Raw genomic sequence first — 18,031 nt, 5'->3', positions numbered from 1 at the left:
ACCAGACCACAGTAAAAGTTGGAGGAACTCGGCTGTGGGTGATTATTTTCGGGGGACTGTTCTTTGAAGGATTCAGGGGACTTCTCTGACAAATACTCCTACTAATTAGGGTCCAAACACGAAAAAGTTCAATAAACCTCCTCTTCCCTGCTTTGCCTTTCTTCCTCCGCCCCAAAAACTCTGCTTCTCAGCAGCAATGCCGGAGCCTCAATCCTCTACGGCGGCGAGCGGGGGCGGCGGTCGCCTCCGGAACGCCTTCGGCGGAGTGCTGTGCGCCTTCACCCTCCTCTTCATCGGCGTCCTCGCATTCTCGATCCGCCTCTTCTCCGTAAGATCGACCCGAACCGCACAGTTTAGATCCTACTGGGAATTCGATCAGGGTATTGCCTGACCCCATGCCGCCTCACCCGTGCGTTTCCGTGCCTCAGGTGATCAAGTACGAGAGCGTCATCCACGAGTTCGATCCCTACTTCAACTACCGCGTCACTCAGGTTAGTTTCCGCTCTGTTCACTGTTTGTTATGGAGCTGGCTCAGGGCGGGATGTTATTGTCCTCTTCAACGAGTTTTGGGGTTAGGACTAAGGAGTTTTGGGAAATTTTCGGTTGTAGGATGGTTGATAGATATACTGCTTCGGTCTAAGGTGACAAGTGGATCTAGTGAATGATCAAAACGTAGGGAAGAATAGATGGCTGAGATGTTTCTTCTGGTGTACATTTGTTGTCTGGATTTGTGCACAAGTGTATCTTAGTGTTTCAAAAGCAGCTGTGCCACTTATAGTTTTATTCATTGTATTTCCTCCCTTGTTTCAGTTTTTGTCGAAGAATGGAATATATGAATTCTGGAACTGGTTTGATGACCGAACATGGTACGATTTTCAATAACAGTTGAATCTATATTTTTTAAAAGTTATTTGTATGCTTACTGTTATTTGCATTTAGGTATCCTCTTGGGCGTGTTATTGGTGGCACTGTCTATCCTGGTTTGACACTAACTGCTGGCACAATATGGTGGTATGTAAAATGTAGAACACTTGCACTGCTAATGAATACTATTAGAGGAATGCTTCGTTTGGTACATTTAGACTCCAGTTAGTATGAATCAATTGTTTGGTTGTTATAGGTTGCTAAACTCCCTTAACATCCCATTGTCGGTGGAGACCGTCTGTGTGTTCACCGCTCCAATCTTCTCAGCCAATGCTTCCTGGGCAACCTACCTTTTAACCAAGGTTGTTTCCTTAGTATTTAAATCCCATGCTTTTACACTGGATTATTGAACAAGTACTTAAGTAATCACACTATTTTCTCTCCAGGAAGCAAAGGGCTCAGGGGCTGGTTTGATGGCAGCAGCTATCCTAGCTATGGTAACTGTTAAATTGATGATGTATTTTGTCTGATAAATACAAGATCCTGATATGTTTACTTGATTTTTATATTTATTCTCCTCTTCCATTCTTTTGTGAGTGCATCAAGAATGAGGCAATTAGATAAAGATATGTTAGCTTTGTCAATGTTTTTTGAATCTTTGGGTGTGACAACGGAAGTGTTTATGTTTTTTTTCCCAACTATTCTGATATGGACAACCCATGTTAATTTGGAGTCCTTGTTTGCTTATTCTCAATATCGTATGAGATAAATGTTTTGTGGCTATATTTGGAGTTTTACTAAAGAAAAAGAGTTGTATCGAACCACTTCTGAGCTAGTATGTCCGAAACTTTTAAAGGAGCTGCTTTGGTCTTTGATTTTTTTCCCATTCATCCAAAGTAGCCTTGCCTATCACTGACCAGTAGATCTATTCCTGGCATGCGAAAGACATGAAAGGTCACTGTTTTATTAATCAGAAAAACCAAAAATGGTGAAATGGGACCATGAAGGAAAGCTCACTTCTGAGATTTGTTCATTGATGATGGCTGAAAACCTGTTGTTGAGAATCATGTCATGATTTGGTGTCCTTTTCTTCGTGTGGGATTTTTGTTTCCCTCTCATTTAATTACGATGTTTAGGATCAACCTTTTTCATATGAATATAAAAATACAAGGCCTTCTAATAGATTTTCACCCTCTTTAGATGTTTAACGGTATGCCATTGGCCTTTAAATATATACTACTTAATAAATAACCTAATTATCACTCCTCACCAATATGCAGGTCCCATCATACATCTCAAGATCTGTTGCTGGCAGCTATGATAATGAAGCTGTAGCTATATTTGCTTTAATATTCACATTTTATCTATACGTTAAGGTTAGCTGTCTCAAAGTTTTCCCTTCTGTTCTTTTCTTCTCTCTTTCTTTCTGAAAGTATCTCTTTGTTATTTTAAACATGGTTCGAAATGATCTCGCAGACACTAAACACCGGATCACTCTTTTATGCGACACTTAATGCTCTCTCATACTTCTATATGGTAAGCTATTTTTATAATTATAGTAAATATTATAGATCATGTATCTAAATTGGCAAATTATGCTACTGTATTTCCCCTTTCAGGTCTGTTCTTGGGGAGGCTACACTTTCATCATCAATCTTATCCCAATGCATGTTCTCTTGTGTATTGTGACCGGTCGTTACTCTTCACGACTTTATATTGCTTATGCTCCCCTTGTAAGTCTGTAGGTCTATTGTCATACCAAATCTTTACATACAAATGAGTAGAAGAATTTTCATAACTGTAAACACCATGCAGGTTGTGCTTGGCACACTTCTGGCAGCATTGGTACCTGTTGTTGGTTTTAATGCAGTAATGACATCAGAGCACTTTGCTTCATTTCTGGTATGCCCACTGCATGCGTACCGCACATGCTCCTTTGTTTCCTAATTTTCCCATCTCACTAAAATCTTGGCTGCAAGCTAATGCCCCTCCCCCTCTCCTTTCTGTTTATTCTGCATGCAGGTGTTTATAATCCTCCATGTGGTCGCTCTGGTTTATTACATAAAAGGGCTTTTAACTCCTCGGCTGTTCAAAGTGGCCATGACATTTGTTATAACAGTTGGTTTGTAAGTTTCTGACATTGGAACTAGTTGAAATTCATAATAAATTTATACCTTTTAATGGTTCATAGTTTTGAAAAAAGAATGAGCTGTTCCTCAGAAGTAAAAAATGAAGCATCTGTTCATGATGTAGGTCGCTGAATTGCTAACTATCCACTTGACACATCTAACAGTAAGAATCCCGCAGGGCCGTTTGTTTTACTGTTGCAGCAATTCTCATTGCATTGGTGGCATCTAGCCCAACAAAAGGTTGGAGTGGTCGCAGTTTGAGTCTGCTTGACCCGTAAGTTCTCATCACAATGTGATTGGTAGTTGAATTGTTGAGCTCTCTTTGTTCTGTTGCTAAGTAAGATCTCAGGATTGGTCTCTAGGAGCACATAACTTTTTAAAACTTGATTATTTAAGTTGCTAGGGAGGTTAACTAATGCTACCTTTAAGTTTAAGATTTCCCCTTTGGTACATAAAGGGCAATGATATTTACAGGTTTACATGTTTTAGGCAACTTGAGTTTTCTGTCTGATGATCTATAACATAATCTCCTGTCATAATGAAGTAGCCAAATCAAGAGAGTAGCTTAATTTATTTGCAAGTTCTGAGAAATATGATTAAATCTGATACTATAAGAGAGTATATTTGTTGTCAAATTTTAGTCTTAGCTTCAGATTATAAACCTGGAAATGGGAGTGCGCTATGTTGATTATCCTGAAAATTATGTTGCCTCTGTCTTCATCTCTACTAAATTGGACTTTAACTGTAATTTCCTCTTTGATCTCCTTGTGGACCTCTCTCTCTTGTGCGTGTGTGTGCGCGTGTGTTTTTCTTCGCTGCTGTTGAACCTGTCATCAACTTTCATTACACAATCAATGCATGTTTCTTCCTTTTCTGTATATAAGTTGACACCCTGACCGTTTGCCCTTTATTTTTTATTTTTTCTCCTGACAGAACCTATGCAAGCAAGTACATCCCTATTATTGCTAGTGTGAGTGAACACCAACCACCAACCTGGCCTTCTTATTTCATGGATATCAATGTGCTGGCCTTCTTAGTTCCTGCTGGGATCATAGTAAGTATTCCATTTCTTTTAGTTGAATACGCAGTTTAGTATTACCATGGTTTTGGCTTCTGACTGATTGGTGTCAACTCAATTTGCAGTCATGCTTCTTACCCTTATCTGATGCAAGCTCATTTTTGGTCCTGTACTTGGTAACTTCAGTGTATTTCTCTGGAGTAATGGTAAGCCTTTAGTATGAACTTTTGCAGCCCGCAGTACTCTGCTGGTTTATTTATTAATATCCTGATATTACTTCAATGGTAGGTCCGACTTATGCTCGTCCTTGCTCCCGCTGCATGCATTTTGTCTGGGATTGCTCTAACTGAAGCTTTTGGTGTCCTTACAAGATCGATGAAATTTCAACGTCCAACATCAGATGATGGCTCTTCTACAGTATGATTGTTTTCTTCATGTTTTTTTTGGTTTTGATTAAAGTGCGCCAACGTCCTTGAACTTGTCCAGGGGTGCCATCTAGGTCTCTAAACTATTAATTTGCCATTTTGGGTCCCCGAACTTGCTAAGCATGGCATCCAGAAAGTGTTGCCTGCGCCGCCCCCCCCCCCCCCACCCCACCCCAACCGCCCACCCGGCCCCCCGCACAGTTGTTGCTCAATTCATGGGAGATGTGGAGAGAAAAGTAAATGAGAGGCAAGGAGAGATGGGTCGTTGCCATGTGGGTTGCTAGGATGCCATGTAGGCAGTAAACAGTAATTACCAAAAATTTTTACCTCAAGTGGCATGCCTAGCAAGTTTAGGGATATGAAACTACAAATTAACTGTTTGGGGGCCTAGGTGGCACGCCCAAACAAGTTTTGGGTCCGCTGATGCACTTTACTCCCTTTTCTATCCATTATGTTGATATATTCACTTACACATGAGGTTCTGTCAAATTCAAGGCACAGGATGGTAGTTCTAATACTCCTGCCAACTCAGAAGCTGTTTCAAAGGAAAAGCCATCCAAGAAAAACCGGAAGAAAGACAAAGGCTCAGAGGGAAGTTCTCCTGTTGATCCTAGAACAAAAGAAAAACTTTTAGTGCTGCCTTGTGGACCATCTTCCGTGGGGATAATGTTGCTCATCATACTTTCTGGGTTTTATGTGGTAAGGAAACTGTTCGTTCTGAAAACGACATTCTCATTAGATTAGATAAAGATTGCTAGTAAATGATGCCATGTTTTGCAGGTCCATTGTGTGTGGGCTGCTGCAGAAGCATACTCAGCACCCTCAATTGTGCTGACATCTCGTTCACATGATGGGTTGCATGTTTTTGATGATTTCCGTGAAGCTTATGGATGGCTGCGCCATAACACAGACGTAGATGATAAGGTACACCTTCTTGCTTCTTCTTATTATTACACTACCTGTGTTTGTTCTGACAGCAAGATGGAGCTGATTGTGCAGGTTGCATCTTGGTGGGACTATGGTTACCAGACAACTGCAATGGCCAACAGGACCGTTATTGTAGACAATAATACATGGAATAACACACACATAGCAACAGTTGGGACAGCAATGGCATCCCCAGAAAAAGCAGCATGGGAGATCTTAAATTCCTTAGATGTCAAATATGTGTTTGTTGTCTTCGGAGGTTGATACATTTTTGGCTTCTAGAAACAAACAATTGCCTTAAACAAGTGCTGCCATACTCCTCACACCTGGCAATTCTTTTCAGGGCTTATTGGCTACCCAAGTGATGATATTAATAAGTTCCTCTGGATGGTCCGAATAGGAGGTGGGGTATTCCCTCACATAAAGGAAGCAGATTATCTTGTAAGCTGCGGACTTGCCTTTTGCAATTCCACGCAAATATCTTTCAATTGTACTGTGCTCTATCAAATATTTGAAACTTCACATTTTTTGAATTTTCTCGTGTAATTGTGTCATATTTCAGAGGGATGGCAACTATCGTGTTGATGCTCATGGCACCCCGACGATGCTGAATTCCCTCATGTACAAGCTTTGTTATTACAGGTCTGTGACACATAGAAGTTATTATACTGTGCTAAATTGACACATTTGTGAAAAAAATGTTTAACTTTGTTTTCCTTTGCACACAGATTTGTTGAAACTGATGGCAAGGGCTTTGATAGAGTGAGAAGATATGAAATAGGGAAGAAGCACTTTAAGCTGACCCATTTTGAGGAGGTGGAGTGCTTTTACTCGTTTCTGCAATATGGATGTGAAAATTTCCCTATTGCTTGAATAGTGCATTCGTTTTTTTCACATGCTGCTGGACGCAGGTTTTCACTACCCACCATTGGATGGTTCGGATTTACAAACTGAAACCTGAAAAGAACAGAGTCAGAGGGAAACTGAAACTAAAATCTGTAAGCCAGACAGCAAAATTTGCTTAGATGCAACCATATTGAAATTTCTGCATGTTAAACATCTTTCCACTTCATTTCTTTACTGCAGAGTTCAAAAACAAGTTCTACGCGCAAAACCGGTGGAAAGAAGAGCCCATGGTAATAGAGATAAAAAGGGCGGGGTGCTGGACAGCTGGAGTCATCAAGATACAAGCGCAGCTTGCTCAAGGTGCCCAAACCCGAGAAAACCACGAGCTCATGAAAAAGGGATTATACTAGAAAAATCAGCATAGTATAGGGATACTCCGTGATTCATAGTTTTTTGCCATTCCACCCTCCCAATAAGTTTCTCCAGACAGCGGAGGTCTGATGAATTTTTTTTGTGTGTTCTGGAGCGAGGCTTTATCATCGTTAGAAACATGGCATTCGTTTGTAGGGATCTGACTGAGTGCCTGCCCATTAGGAATTATTGGATTCCAGTTTATATCAAGTTGACATTAGTGACATGTTGTAGCAAGTTGCTTACTATTTACAATTTACAGATATCCATGCAATGCAAACATATTATATACTTTCTCAGCATTCTAGTTCTTGGTAGGATCATCAGTTTATTTCTCGTATCGGTTTGGATCTAAGAATTATATTTGAATAGATACTATACTCTTAGTTTCTGAGTAAGTTGCAAGTACACCGTTATGTTTACTGGGCTATTTTGTCAAATCACAAAGATCTAGTGCGCAGATCTGGGACTTAATATCTTCATTTGTGATTACCACCTGTAGAATGAAGCTTAAGCCAAAAGATTGCCGCAATGTGAGTTTTGCGCAGCATATTTATAGAATCTCCCTGCAATTTGAAAAAAAAACAAACAAACGCGAGCAGCACTATAAATTTGCGTGCATAACAAAAGGAAATTGTAAGGCTTAAATCTGATTGAACTGAGACTCGGTGATTTCAACGAGATCATTGCTCCTGGAGTCCTGGAGCTGTCGCCGTCGGCACGCACGGCGGTAGCCGGTAGCCCGTATCAAAATTCAAAACAAGAAAGGAAAAAAAAGTCGGCGGTAGCTGTCAAACGTGCGGAGCCACGTGTCGTCATCCAAGGCATCCTTCATTCCATCGAGATCGTCCACGTATCTTGAGACTTCTATTCGTGGCCGTTTCCTCAGCAAACCGTTGAGATTCTAGAAATTTCTAGCGCCTTCTGGGCTCCTGCTCGAAGTCGTCCTCCCGCTTCCACACTATTCTGGGCCCTCTGCGAACTCCTCCTTCCTGCCTCCTATAATCCATCTCTTCTCTCTCCAAATCGCAGATACGCAACCGAAAAACACAAACGGCAAGCGAATCACGGCGAGGAATTCGACGAACACCTCACGAATCCCCCCAATCACCACAGCTTGTTCTAGCCTGTAGATTGTACTGTGGAAGAAGGTAGCGATGAATCCCGACAAATTCACGCACAAGACCAACGAGGCGCTGGCCTCGGCGCACGAGTTGGCGTCGGAGGCCGGCCACGCCCAGATCACGCCGCTACACCTCGCCGCGGCGCTGGCCGCGGACCGGTCGGGCGTCCTCCGCCAAGCCATCGCGCACGCGTCAGGCGGCAACGACGTCGCCGCCGCCGACTCCTTCGAGCGCGTCGTGGCCGCTGCACTCAAGCGGCTGCCCACGCAGTCGCCGCCACCTGATACCGTCCCGGCGTCCCCTGCGCTGGTCAAGGTCATCCGCCGCGCGCAGTCCGCACAGAAGGAGCGCGGGGACTCCCATCTCGCCGTCGACCAGCTGCTCGTCGGTCTCCTCGAGGACCCACAGGTGTCCGACGCGCTCAAGGAGGCCGGCGTTGCCGCGTCGCGGGTGAAGGCGGTGGTCGAGAAGCTCCGCGGCGACAACCGCCGCGTGGATTCCGCCTCAGGGGATTCCAGCTTCCAGGCGCTCAAGACGTACGGCCGCGACCTAGTTGAGGTGGCGGGCAAGCTCGACCCGGTCATTGGCCGCGACGAGGAGATCCGGCGCGTGGTGCGGATCCTGTCGCGGCGCACGAAGAACAACCCCGTCCTCATCGGCGAGCCCGGCGTGGGCAAGACCGCCGTCGTGGAGGGGCTCGCTCAGCGGATCGTGCGCAGCGATGTCCCCAGCAACCTCCTCGACGTGCACCTCGTCGCGCTCGACATGGGCGCCCTTGTGGCCGGCGCCAAGTACCGCGGCGAGTTCGAGGAGCGGCTCAAGGCCGTGCTCAAGGAGGTGGAGGAGGCCGAGGGGAAGGTGATCCTGTTCATCGACGAGATACACCTCGTACTCGGTGCCGGGAGGACGGAAGGGTCCATGGACGCGGCTAACCTGTTCAAGCCAATGCTCGCGAGGGGGCAGCTTAGGTGCATTGGCGCGACGACACTCGAGGAGTACCGGAAGTACGTCGAGAAGGACGCAGCATTCGAGAGGCGGTTCCAGCAGGTGTACGTTGCCGAGCCCAGCGTTGTCGACACTGTCAGTATCCTGAGAGGCCTCAAGGAGAAGTACGAGGGTCACCATGGTGTCAGGATCCAGGACCGTGCGCTCGTGGTTGCCGCCCAGCTCTCGTCGAGGTACATCATGGGTAAGTGATCAGTTTTGATTCTCCTGGTATTTCTCGAATAACATGTCGATATGTTTCAATTTTGTGGTTTTGTTACCGAACTGGGTTTGATTATTTTCTTGATTTGCATATATAGGTCGCCATCTGCCTGACAAAGCTATCGATTTGGTTGATGAGGCCTGTGCAAATGTCAGGGTGCAGCTCGACAGCCAACCGGAGGTGATCGACAACCTTGAGAGGAAGAGGATTCAACTCGAGGTCGAGCTCCACGCGCTCGAGAAGGAGAAGGACAAGGCCAGCAAAGCTCGGCTAGTTGAGGTGGATGACTTGGCTATCTTGATTTCTCTTTTGCTGTGGCACACCTGTTTCTCTGTTCAGTTCTGAATGTCTGACGATGTGCAAAGCTCGTTTCAGGTGAGGAAAGAATTGGAGGATTTGAGGGACAAGTTGCAGCCGTTGCAGATGAAGTACCACAAGGAGAAAGAGAGGATAGATGAGATTAGGAAGCTGAAGCAGCGTCGCGAAGACATGTTGTTTAGCCTCCAGGAGGCTGAGCGCCGGATGGACCTGGCCCGCGTGGCAGACATCAAATACGGTGCTCTCCTGGAGGTCGATGCTGCCATTGCCAAGCTGGAAGGTGAGACTGGAGAAAACCTGATTCTAACTGAGACTGTCGGCCCTGAACAGATTGCTGAGGTACGCTTGTTAGAGGCGAAACTTGTTGCATTGCCTTTCAGTTCCAGTATGTGCATCACTGTAAGCCTGTATTGAAATACGTTCGTTGTTATAGGTGGTGAGCCGCTGGACTGGCATTCCAGTGACTAGGCTTGGGCAGAATGAGAAGGAGAGGTTAGTTGGACTAGCTGATAGGCTTCATCAGAGAGTCGTTGGACAGCAAGAAGCCATCAACGCAGTTGCAGAGGCTGTTCTGAGGTCTAGGGCTGGTCTTGGGCGGCCACAGCAGCCTACTGGCTCATTCCTTTTCCTCGGTCCGACCGGTGTGGGCAAGACTGAACTTGCCAAGGCTCTTGCTGAGCAGCTATTTGATGATGAGAACTTGCTTGTTCGCATTGACATGTCTGAATACATGGAGCAGCATTCAGTTGCCCGGCTAATTGGAGCACCACCTGGGTAAGCATCATATATGTATTCCTATTCTGATCTTGGGTGCCAATTGCTGGTTGGGATTCTGATGATTGAACTGTGTCTTGATTTTTAGATATGTTGGCCATGAGGAAGGAGGTCAACTGACAGAACAAGTTAGAAGGCGACCCTACAGTGTCATTCTCTTTGATGAAGTTGAGAAAGCACATGTGGCAGTATTCAACACTCTGCTCCAGGTTCTAGATGATGGAAGGCTGACTGACGGTCAAGGCAGGACAGTAGACTTCAGGAACACTGTAATCATCATGACCTCAAACCTTGGTGCTGAGCACCTCCTAGCCGGGATGGTGGGCAACAACTCGATGAAGGCCGCTCGCGATCTGGTTATGCTGGAGGTACGTGGTGCCATTGCAACTTGTATGGATGCTCTGATCGAGCTGTCGTCATTCGTCAACTTGTATTCTGTAGTCTGGTGCTCAAATGAGCTGCTTTATTCATCTGCAGGTGAGGAGGCATTTCCGGCCCGAGCTTCTGAATCGTCTGGATGAGATAGTGATCTTTAACCCCTTATCGCATGAGCAATTGAGGAAGGTTGCTCGGCTGCAGATGAAAGATGTGGCATCCCGTCTTGCTGAAAGGGGTGTTGCCTTAGCTGTGACTGATGCTGCCTTGGACGTGATCTTGTCGCTCTCTTACGATCCGGTATGTGAAAGCATCATTCGAGCAACAATCTATCGACAGACTACATTGTCTTCTAGGTTCACATGTCCTGTATTCTGACTCGTGCCCTTACTTTGTGGTTTAACAGGTCTATGGTGCCAGGCCAATCAGGAGATGGATTGAGAAGAGGGTAGTGACCGAGCTGTCCAAGATGCTGATCAAGGAAGAGATAGATGAGAACTCCGCTGTGTTCATAGACGCTTCTCCCAACAAGGATGAACTGACTTACAAGGTCAACATGAACGGAGGACTAGTGAACGCGCAGACAGGGCATAAGTCTGACATCCTGATCCAGATTCCTAATGGAGCTATCAACGGCAGGGCAGCACAAGTGGTGAAGAAGATGAGGATTTTGCAGGATGACGACGATGCTGACGACATGGAAGAAGAGAGATAGACATATGAGCTCCTTGACGTAGTGATAGACAATTTTGGCAAGAATTGTGTTTGGTGAACTGCAGCTTTGGGGTTGTCAAGTGCCAACACCCCTGCTAATGGAAGTGAACTGGTATTGAAGATGAAACCGAATTTTGACATTAAAGCAAGTTTCCGTGGCATTGAGTTCGGATTGTGTTGGTTACCTTTGTTGTGCTCCCAGGTTCAGTGCGCCCATCGATTGGTATCTTGAAAGCATGCAGTTCAAATTGCAACTTTTGCATATCTTTTTCTACCATCCTCAGCAGGATGGGACTTCTATATCTCGCCCCTTCGCGCTGATCCCAGTGCTTGAGTGAAGATTCCACAGCTGAATAATGCGACTTGGGCAACTGATCTGTTGTTGGATTTATGCCCCCGCCAAGATCAAGCAATTATCATGTGTGGCATGTGGACTTTGTGGATGCAATGGAATAAAAGTCGACATGGTGAGCTAACAATGACGATTCAACAAGCTGTGGTATGGGCTAGAGACACGGCTCATGATCTGTGGAAGCTGGGACATCAACTCGGTCAGCAGGCAGCAGGGAAAAAAACCGGTGCCGAGGTGTTTCAAGATTAACACAGATGCAGCGTTTTCTGATGATAGCAAGCAAGGGGCCATTTCTTGTGTTATCAGGGACCATGAAGGTGCTTTTCAGGCAGCACGGTCCATCTGGTATGACCGATGCTTTGATGCATGCTACATGGAAGCTGCGTGCAGAGATGGTCTCAAACTCGCCCTGCAAAGGGGGTTCCAGCGAGTGGTGGTTGAGACCGATTGCCTACAGGTGGTGCAACTCTGGAATAAGGTGGAGACCCAGCGTTCGATCATCGACCCTGTTCTTCGAGAGATCAGCGATCTCAGACTTGCCTTTCAAGAGTTTTCGTTCTCTTTTCTTAGCAAAAATTGTAATAAGGTAGCACATGTTCTCGCTAAGCAGGTTTCGGCCTCGCATGTTTCAGAGACGTGGCATGTAACTCCGGCATATGCGTGTATGACCTGATTGTTTTTGAGGCTTCGGCCAGCTGATAATGAAAGGCAACCAAGTAAAAAGAAGTGCCTGAAAAGCATCCGTTCCGTGGTTTTCACACGTCGGCTCAAGCACCGCAGGAGGTACAGTTTTCTTGCCACCCCATTGCCACCCCACCGACATAGCAGATGTAACTCTAGATAAGATGTTTTTTTTTTAAAATATCCGTGAAGAACCCTAACTGGGATTAAAAACTCTTTAGTCCCGGTTGGTGGCTACAACCGGGACTAAAGATCGTCCTATCCCCTAACCGTGGGATCTGGAACCAGTACTTTCATTAGTTCCGAATAGTTCCGCATCCAACCCCAATCAGAACTGAAGGTGTGGATGAAAAAACTGTTCTGTACTGGTGGCTATACTACTCAAAGTCACTTGGGAACTTGGGAGGTTCAACGAGACCAGAAGAATGTGAATCCCAAGTTCAGTGTTTCGTCGGATTTGGTGTATGAACATGCTGCTGCCGCGCAGCACCTGATCAGAGCTGGGCCGAACTGGTTTTTCCAATCCCTAAACCCCTAAACGGAGAGCCGTTGCTCAGTTCACGATTTCACGTCAGGCCTGCAGCTCCGTGCTCCTTAGAGCATGCACACTGGTGGTTCAGATAAGGTGTTCGGTAGTGTTTTCAGTTTTTCACCATGTCATCTGCACCTGGTGCCGAAGGTAAAAAGTACGTAAATGCGCTTAAGTTTACACCGGTGTTCACTGCGTGCACCCTGAACGATCATTTCTAAGCCCTTGCACTCTGAACACTCCTTCCGAGCGAACAGCAGTCGGCGCAAGGCCAGGCTGCGTCGGTGCCGCTTCTTCCACCCCTGCAACGTGGAATGGGTACCATCCACGCGCGCAGACACCTGGCGACATGGAAGGCCCCCGTCTAATAAGACTCCTGCTGCGACTGCGTCTGCGTCGCTTTCAGCCCTTCACCGTACCCTCGTGGCCTCCTGCCGCGCTTGGCCATCGCTCTCGTGATCTCTTATACCAAGGAATGGTTGGCGCTCAACAGTGGCAGATCGTCGCGTCGTGGGCTCCGGTCCGGCACGCTCTACTGCACCTTCATGGCTGTCACGATACCTGGACTTGGTCAGTGAGAGTGTGAGACAGTGAGGGTGACCTGACCTGACAGGCGCCGGCTTGCTTTGGCAAGCTTCGGTAGTGGCGGAAGCTGTTACCTCATTGGAGCACACATTTGGAATGCGACTTGGTTGAACAATGTGATAACCGTGTCGTTGGAAGTGAACGGCGAAACAACTCTGGGCATGGTTGGCGCCCAGCTTGTCATGAACAATCCTTCGCACACGGAGCTTAATTCGGACGTGACTGCAACATGGCAGCACTAGTGACCGGGGCGGTGGATAGAGGCAGCAACGGCAGAGACGAGAAGTCCATTTTTCTTTCGATGAAACACTTTATTTTTTTTAAAAAAGAAACCGACAAGATTATTGCCCGCAGATTTCGTCTAAAAACTTGAGCTGCACAAATAGGTGGGAAGAAGGTTAGAATTGTCTTGCTCCTATGTCCTATCAGAAGAAGAAATAATTTTTCTTACAACATGCATGTATCCTTGCATTATTGGCGTCATCTACCCAGTGAAAGATGTTAGTAATCTTAAGACATCGGTAATAGCCTATCAACCATCATCCATGCTCACAGCCTTACAACCATCATCTGCAATTACCGAAACAAATCTGCTTTACAAGATAAATATTATGAGGTTATTGGAACTCAGCACCCTATATTTGTTCTAAGTTAAAAAATTACGAAAACCCAAAAGTGAAGCTTCTCCCAACAGTGCAATGGCTTAAGACCATGATCCCATACATTAGACACAAATTGGTACCAAGGGGATGGGATCACCATTGGGGTATGGGACGACGATAACAATTAGGGTTTAGGATACACTACGCTAATATGCTCCTCCCTGCTGAGAAATCAGCGGTGGGATCCCTGTGACGATGATGCAGTTCTGTCACTACAATTACTTATGTTTCAAATTACTTTTATATGATGTTATAATTTTATGCTCTTGACAAAATATAATATATACATTTAGCTTTAAAATTTTATTTTTTAAGAAAAAGGAGGGTTCTTCCGTCCTCTGCGACCACACACATCCAAACTTAAAAACTAATACACCCTTCCATTTTTAACATGAGAGGGTAGCTAGAAGTGCATTTGTTTAGATATAGGTGCACTATGGCACTTAACACTTGATAGTACTACTAGCTAATCAACTTGTGTATTGCCGTCAAAACGGCCTGTTAAGATCTTGTCAGGGATCCAGCAACCGTGGAAGCCGTAGGGCAGGCCATAGGGGAACCTCACACGCGCAATCTCCTGGAACGTCGCCGCGTCCAGCACTAGCGCATAGCCATCTCCACCGAGGGCGCTTACAATAGATATCACCACTCCTACAAAAGTTCAAAAATCAGAAGCAAAATCGACTCGAGACGAGTCCAAATGAAGTAAAAAAAAATGTTCCAATAATAGCGTGTTTAACTTTTGAGCTGCGAACTGTTACTAACCATCGTCTTCGTCCGTTGCTCCGGGCCTGGCCACGAAGAAGGGCTCGGACGGCACGGCGCCCTCCTCGTGCCAGTTCATGGCCGTCTTCTCCACCAGGTCGATCTTGGTGAGGGTGTTGGGGAAGTTGCACGGCCGGCGGGCGCCGCAGGCGTAGGCGTACTGGTACCTCTTGCCGAGGTAGGCGGGGTTGATGCTGCACATGTCGATTCCCCGGCCGTGCTCCTCCGGGTCCAGCGCCGTGTCGAGCTCGCCGAACGGGCTGCCGTCCAGCGGTATCCTGAACCGACCCACCCTGCCGGCCGCGCGCGGCATGTCAGGAAACCGTTCCCTCGAGAAGACAGGGGGTATTGACACGCATCGGCTGCCACAATGCGACAACCATCTGCATGTAAATCGTATATAGTACCTGGCGTTAGGCAGAACATCCTTGTCCCTGAGCGATCTCAGCCTGTGGAGGACAAGCGTCTCGATGATGGCGGGATCGCCGTAGTGCTCGCAGCAGTCGACGATGACCGCGGCAGCCCGGCCGTCGTCCTCGCCTCTCTCCTCGTACGCGTTGATGTAGTGGATCGCCATGAACGGCGGCACCTCGACGCTCGCCACCTAAGACACAAGAACTCCATGCCCATATGCATATATACTTCAAGGCACGATCGAGCACGACGAAGAATTTATTTGCTGTCGCGCGCTAGCTAGCTTACCGTCTTCCCGGTGGACCTGCACATGACGTGCATGTAGCTGCCGGACGCCGGGAGCCACTCGAAGGCGTAGTACGGGGCGGGCTCGCACTTGATGAGGCTGCTGGCCGAGTACCGGAGCGGCATCTCCGGCACGACGACGTAGTTCTCCGTGACGGCGAACGAGTGCATCCACCCCGGGGTCGGCCCGCCGCGGCAGTCCACTCTGCCAATCACCTCCCTCTCGTCGCTCCCGGCCGCCATCCTGACGACGAGGTGGCCCGGGCGGGCGAGATCGGGGAGCACCGTCAGGAGCTCGGACTCGGTCACGATCGGGTGCGCGGACTGGATCATCATCATCATCATGCCGCCGAGGCCGTCGGCGTACCTGAGCTTGCCGACCGTAGCGAGCGTCTCCGGCTCGACCAGGACGGAACTCTTGGTGGTCTCGGTGAGGCACAGCACCCGGCCGTCCCCGAGCGGCAGCACGGCGCTGTTGGGGTTGTCCGTGAGCGCCGCGCCGCTGAGGATCCCGACGGCGTTGCTCATGCGGCCCAGCAGGCTCCCAGGCTTGTCGGGGCACTGCGAGAACTCGCGCAGGACGGGGCCGCCGCTCGCCACGGCGGACACGTACGCGTCCGACTCGACCTGCCGGTGCGCGCCCGTGGCGCGGCCCCGCCGGAAGGAGACGCGGACGAGCGTGGCGTAGCCGTCGAACAGGTGGTGGAACGCGCCGCCGCCGCCCACGTTCCACAGCCCCGGCCCGTTCCTCAGGTACGTGCCGCTCTGCCGCGCGCACAGGTGCAGCAGGGTGGGCTTACGCGTAAGCAAGCGAACGAACAAATCGAGAAGGCGTTGTTAGCGGCGGAGTGGCAGCTGTACCGTACCAGCCAGTCAGGGAGGCGTCCTTCGACGGGCAGCTCGCCCTCCCACCGCTCCTGCCGGACGCTGGTCCACGCGGAGAGCTCCGTGCCGCCGTCTCGTGCTGGTGCTGCTGCGGCCTCCTGCGGCCCCGTGGCCGCCTTCGCGGGGCGGGCGGGGTTACGCCGTGCCGTTGCCGTTGCCGTTGCCGCCATGGAGTTGGTCTGCGGGGAGCGAAGGGAGGGGAGGAGTGTACATGTACTAGGAGCGGCGCAGAGCGTGGGGAGACGGGCCTTGGCCGCCATGCTTGTCGCCTTGGCCGATAGTGTCAGAATTCAGATGGATGGTGTCACACGGCTGCTAGGGGAATTGGCGGTATATATGCGCTTCGTGCGTGCGTAGCTACAGCCTACAGTCCATCCATTGTTCGTCATCTCAGAAACAGCCTGCCGATTGCATGGGGCATGACTGGCCGCGGCTCTCGGAGGAGATCTCTGTACTCCGCATGTGGCGACTAGTCCTGGTAGCGACTCTGTTGGGCAGAGTCTTGGTTGGAGCTGTTGCTCCAGAGATTACTGAACTGTCGTTGGCTGTTGAAAAATCAGCGTGGCCCGAGGTAACTCGGAGCAACCGTGGTGAGCTTGCAAGGAGATATCTTCATCCACAGGAATACAGGATCTCTTGTTGCCGGGCTGGATTACTCTTTCATTCGGCTCATCCATAATTTTCTTAAATTTGATGCGGCGCTTCTGAGCATTTGAACAGCAGAGAAGCATAGAATTCTCATCCTAGCTTAGCACCTGCAAACACAGAACAAAGCGAAGGGCGTTCAGTTTCTGAACATACACAACCAGCATCTAGTACTACCGAAGGATCTCGTCTTCTGTCGACCACCACTTCAATGCCTGCGCGAAGCAGGCCACGGGGTCTCTCCTGTCATCGACTTCGATGCATCGCAGTAAAAATTTCAACAAATTCGATCTCCAATTCCGAGGATACTACTCCAATTTAGTGGTTGCGCCCTCGCCGCCCTGCCACTTTGGCGGCGCCACGTCGCCGCCCATCGCCTTGAGGATCGTCTCGCCGTCCCTGGCCGACACCGGCAACGCCGAGATGCCGGGCATCGCCTCGCTCCCGCTCAGGTCCTCCGCGCTCAGCCGCTCGCTGTCTCTCCCTGCCGATGGCGCCATCATCCCCAGGTTCAGTTCCTGCCGGAAGGGCAAGCAGCCAAACATCCATCTTTCGCTCAGGTCCTTCCCTACCGCGGGCATCAGAGCCGAATCATAAGATACGCGCTTGAGCTCAAGCAGGCGGGCGCGTCGTCGTCTTCTCTTCCCCAAGCACGGCAGGCCGCAAGGCCGTCGTATTTATTTATTGGAGTCTGTGACGCAACCGCGTGCGGATCCGGTGATTCGATGCGATGGTGAGTGCTAGTTCCGCCATGAGAGGTGAGGGTGAGGCAGCGGTTTCCTCCACGAAGTGTTTTCGTTTTTCTCTCCGGCCGTCTGATCTAATAAGGTAGATGGATATGATTCGTGGTCGATCAAACAATCACACATAGATCTCGGTTCTTCTTCTTCACAGGCACCAGCAACGGCATGCATTACAATGACTTGGTGTGCAGTAGGGCCGTGATGAATGAAGCAATCGGTAGGTCAGTAGTATGAACTGTCGATACTTACCCTTCACTGATCATGCAAAATCGTGCCAGGAAAAAAACAGAACAGTCGGCAACATGACATGCCGCTCGTATTTCCACATTTTACTCTCCATCCTTTGATCCATT

At 48.5% G+C, this 18,031-nt stretch overlaps 3 protein-coding genes and 1 long non-coding RNA gene across 5 annotated transcripts; 2 read left to right on the top strand and 2 right to left on the bottom strand.

Annotated features, from left to right (window-relative positions):
- The first annotated feature begins 105 nt into the window (after positions 1–105).
- On the top strand, positions 106–6,916 carry LOC112893643 (dolichyl-diphosphooligosaccharide--protein glycosyltransferase subunit STT3A-like). The gene is made up of 23 exons (XM_025961087.1): positions 106–328; positions 429–491; positions 811–866; positions 940–1,011; positions 1,121–1,226; positions 1,311–1,361; positions 2,145–2,240; positions 2,341–2,400; positions 2,484–2,597; positions 2,680–2,766; positions 2,887–2,990; positions 3,172–3,267; positions 3,927–4,047; positions 4,137–4,217; positions 4,300–4,428; positions 4,932–5,135; positions 5,217–5,360; positions 5,436–5,622; positions 5,707–5,804; positions 5,926–6,005; positions 6,092–6,179; positions 6,275–6,361; positions 6,450–6,916. The coding sequence occupies exons 1-23, from the start codon at positions 197–199 to the stop codon at positions 6,501–6,503; spliced, it is 2,310 nt and encodes a 769-aa protein (XP_025816872.1). The 5' UTR covers positions 106–196; the 3' UTR covers positions 6,504–6,916.
- A 639-nt stretch (positions 6,917–7,555) lies between these two features.
- On the top strand, positions 7,556–12,207 carry LOC112894587 (chaperone protein ClpB1-like). Its single transcript, XM_025962345.1, has 7 exons — positions 7,556–8,933; positions 9,049–9,230; positions 9,327–9,608; positions 9,703–10,043; positions 10,132–10,411; positions 10,521–10,718; positions 10,825–12,207. Exons 1-7 carry the CDS (start codon positions 7,778–7,780, stop codon positions 11,131–11,133), a joined length of 2,748 nt encoding a protein of 915 aa, XP_025818130.1. The 5' UTR covers positions 7,556–7,777; the 3' UTR covers positions 11,134–12,207.
- A 714-nt stretch (positions 12,208–12,921) lies between these two features.
- LOC112894590 lies at positions 12,922–13,991 on the bottom strand. The gene is made up of 3 exons (XR_003229001.1): positions 13,731–13,991; positions 13,354–13,653; positions 12,922–13,255 (listed from the first exon to the last, which is right to left on the bottom strand). It is a non-coding gene; the product is annotated as an uncharacterized LOC112894590 (long non-coding RNA).
- Positions 13,992–14,301: 310 nt separating this feature from the next.
- LOC112894589 (carotenoid cleavage dioxygenase 8 homolog A, chloroplastic-like) lies at positions 14,302–16,687 on the bottom strand. Of its 2 annotated transcripts, XM_025962347.1 has the most exons (6): positions 16,272–16,687; positions 15,773–16,170; positions 15,409–15,649; positions 15,114–15,310; positions 14,707–14,999; positions 14,302–14,592 (listed from the first exon to the last, which is right to left on the bottom strand). In XM_025962347.1, the coding sequence occupies exons 1-6, from the start codon at positions 16,548–16,550 to the stop codon at positions 14,408–14,410; spliced, it is 1,593 nt and encodes a 530-aa protein (XP_025818132.1). In that variant the 5' UTR covers positions 16,551–16,687; the 3' UTR covers positions 14,302–14,407. The 2 variants fall into 2 exon arrangements, with proteins under 2 accessions (XP_025818132.1, XP_025818131.1); XM_025962346.1 differs by having other exon boundaries at positions 15,409–16,170; positions 16,272–16,685.
- Between the last annotated feature and the right edge of the window lie 1,344 nt (positions 16,688–18,031).

This window comes from Panicum hallii, chromosome 5, assembly GCF_002211085.1.
Source record: "Panicum hallii strain FIL2 chromosome 5, PHallii_v3.1, whole genome shotgun sequence".
Classification (NCBI taxonomy): domain Eukaryota; kingdom Viridiplantae; phylum Streptophyta; class Magnoliopsida; order Poales; family Poaceae; genus Panicum; species Panicum hallii.
The sequence above is the reverse complement of the archived record's forward strand: the minus strand, read 5'-3'. Positions and strand labels throughout refer to the sequence as shown.

Excerpts from the sequence above, each read along its gene's own strand:
- LOC112894589 (XM_025962346.1), bottom strand. The coding sequence starts at position 16,550 with ATGGCGGCCAAGGCCCGTCTCCCCACGCTCTGCGCCGCTCCTAGTACA. Across the intron at positions 15,000-15,113 it reads GATGTTCTGCCTAACGCCAG|GGTGGGTCGGTTCAGGATAC; the intron begins GTACTATATACG and ends CGCGGCCGGCAG. Across the intron at positions 14,593-14,706 it reads AGCAACGGACGAAGACGATG|GAGTGGTGATATCTATTGTA; the intron begins GTTAGTAACAGT and ends GAACTTTTGTAG.
- LOC112893643 (XM_025961087.1), top strand. The coding sequence starts at position 197 with ATGCCGGAGCCTCAATCCTCTACGGCGGCGAGCGGGGGCGGCGGTCGC. Across the intron at positions 2,991-3,171 it reads TTTGTTATAACAGTTGGTTT|GGCCGTTTGTTTTACTGTTG; the intron begins GTAAGTTTCTGA and ends AGAATCCCGCAG. Across the intron at positions 4,429-4,931 it reads CAGATGATGGCTCTTCTACA|GCACAGGATGGTAGTTCTAA; the intron begins GTATGATTGTTT and ends GTCAAATTCAAG.
- LOC112894587 (XM_025962345.1), top strand. The coding sequence starts at position 7,778 with ATGAATCCCGACAAATTCACGCACAAGACCAACGAGGCGCTGGCCTCG. Across the intron at positions 9,609-9,702 it reads GCCCTGAACAGATTGCTGAG|GTGGTGAGCCGCTGGACTGG; the intron begins GTACGCTTGTTA and ends TCGTTGTTATAG. Across the intron at positions 10,044-10,131 it reads CTAATTGGAGCACCACCTGG|ATATGTTGGCCATGAGGAAG; the intron begins GTAAGCATCATA and ends CTTGATTTTTAG.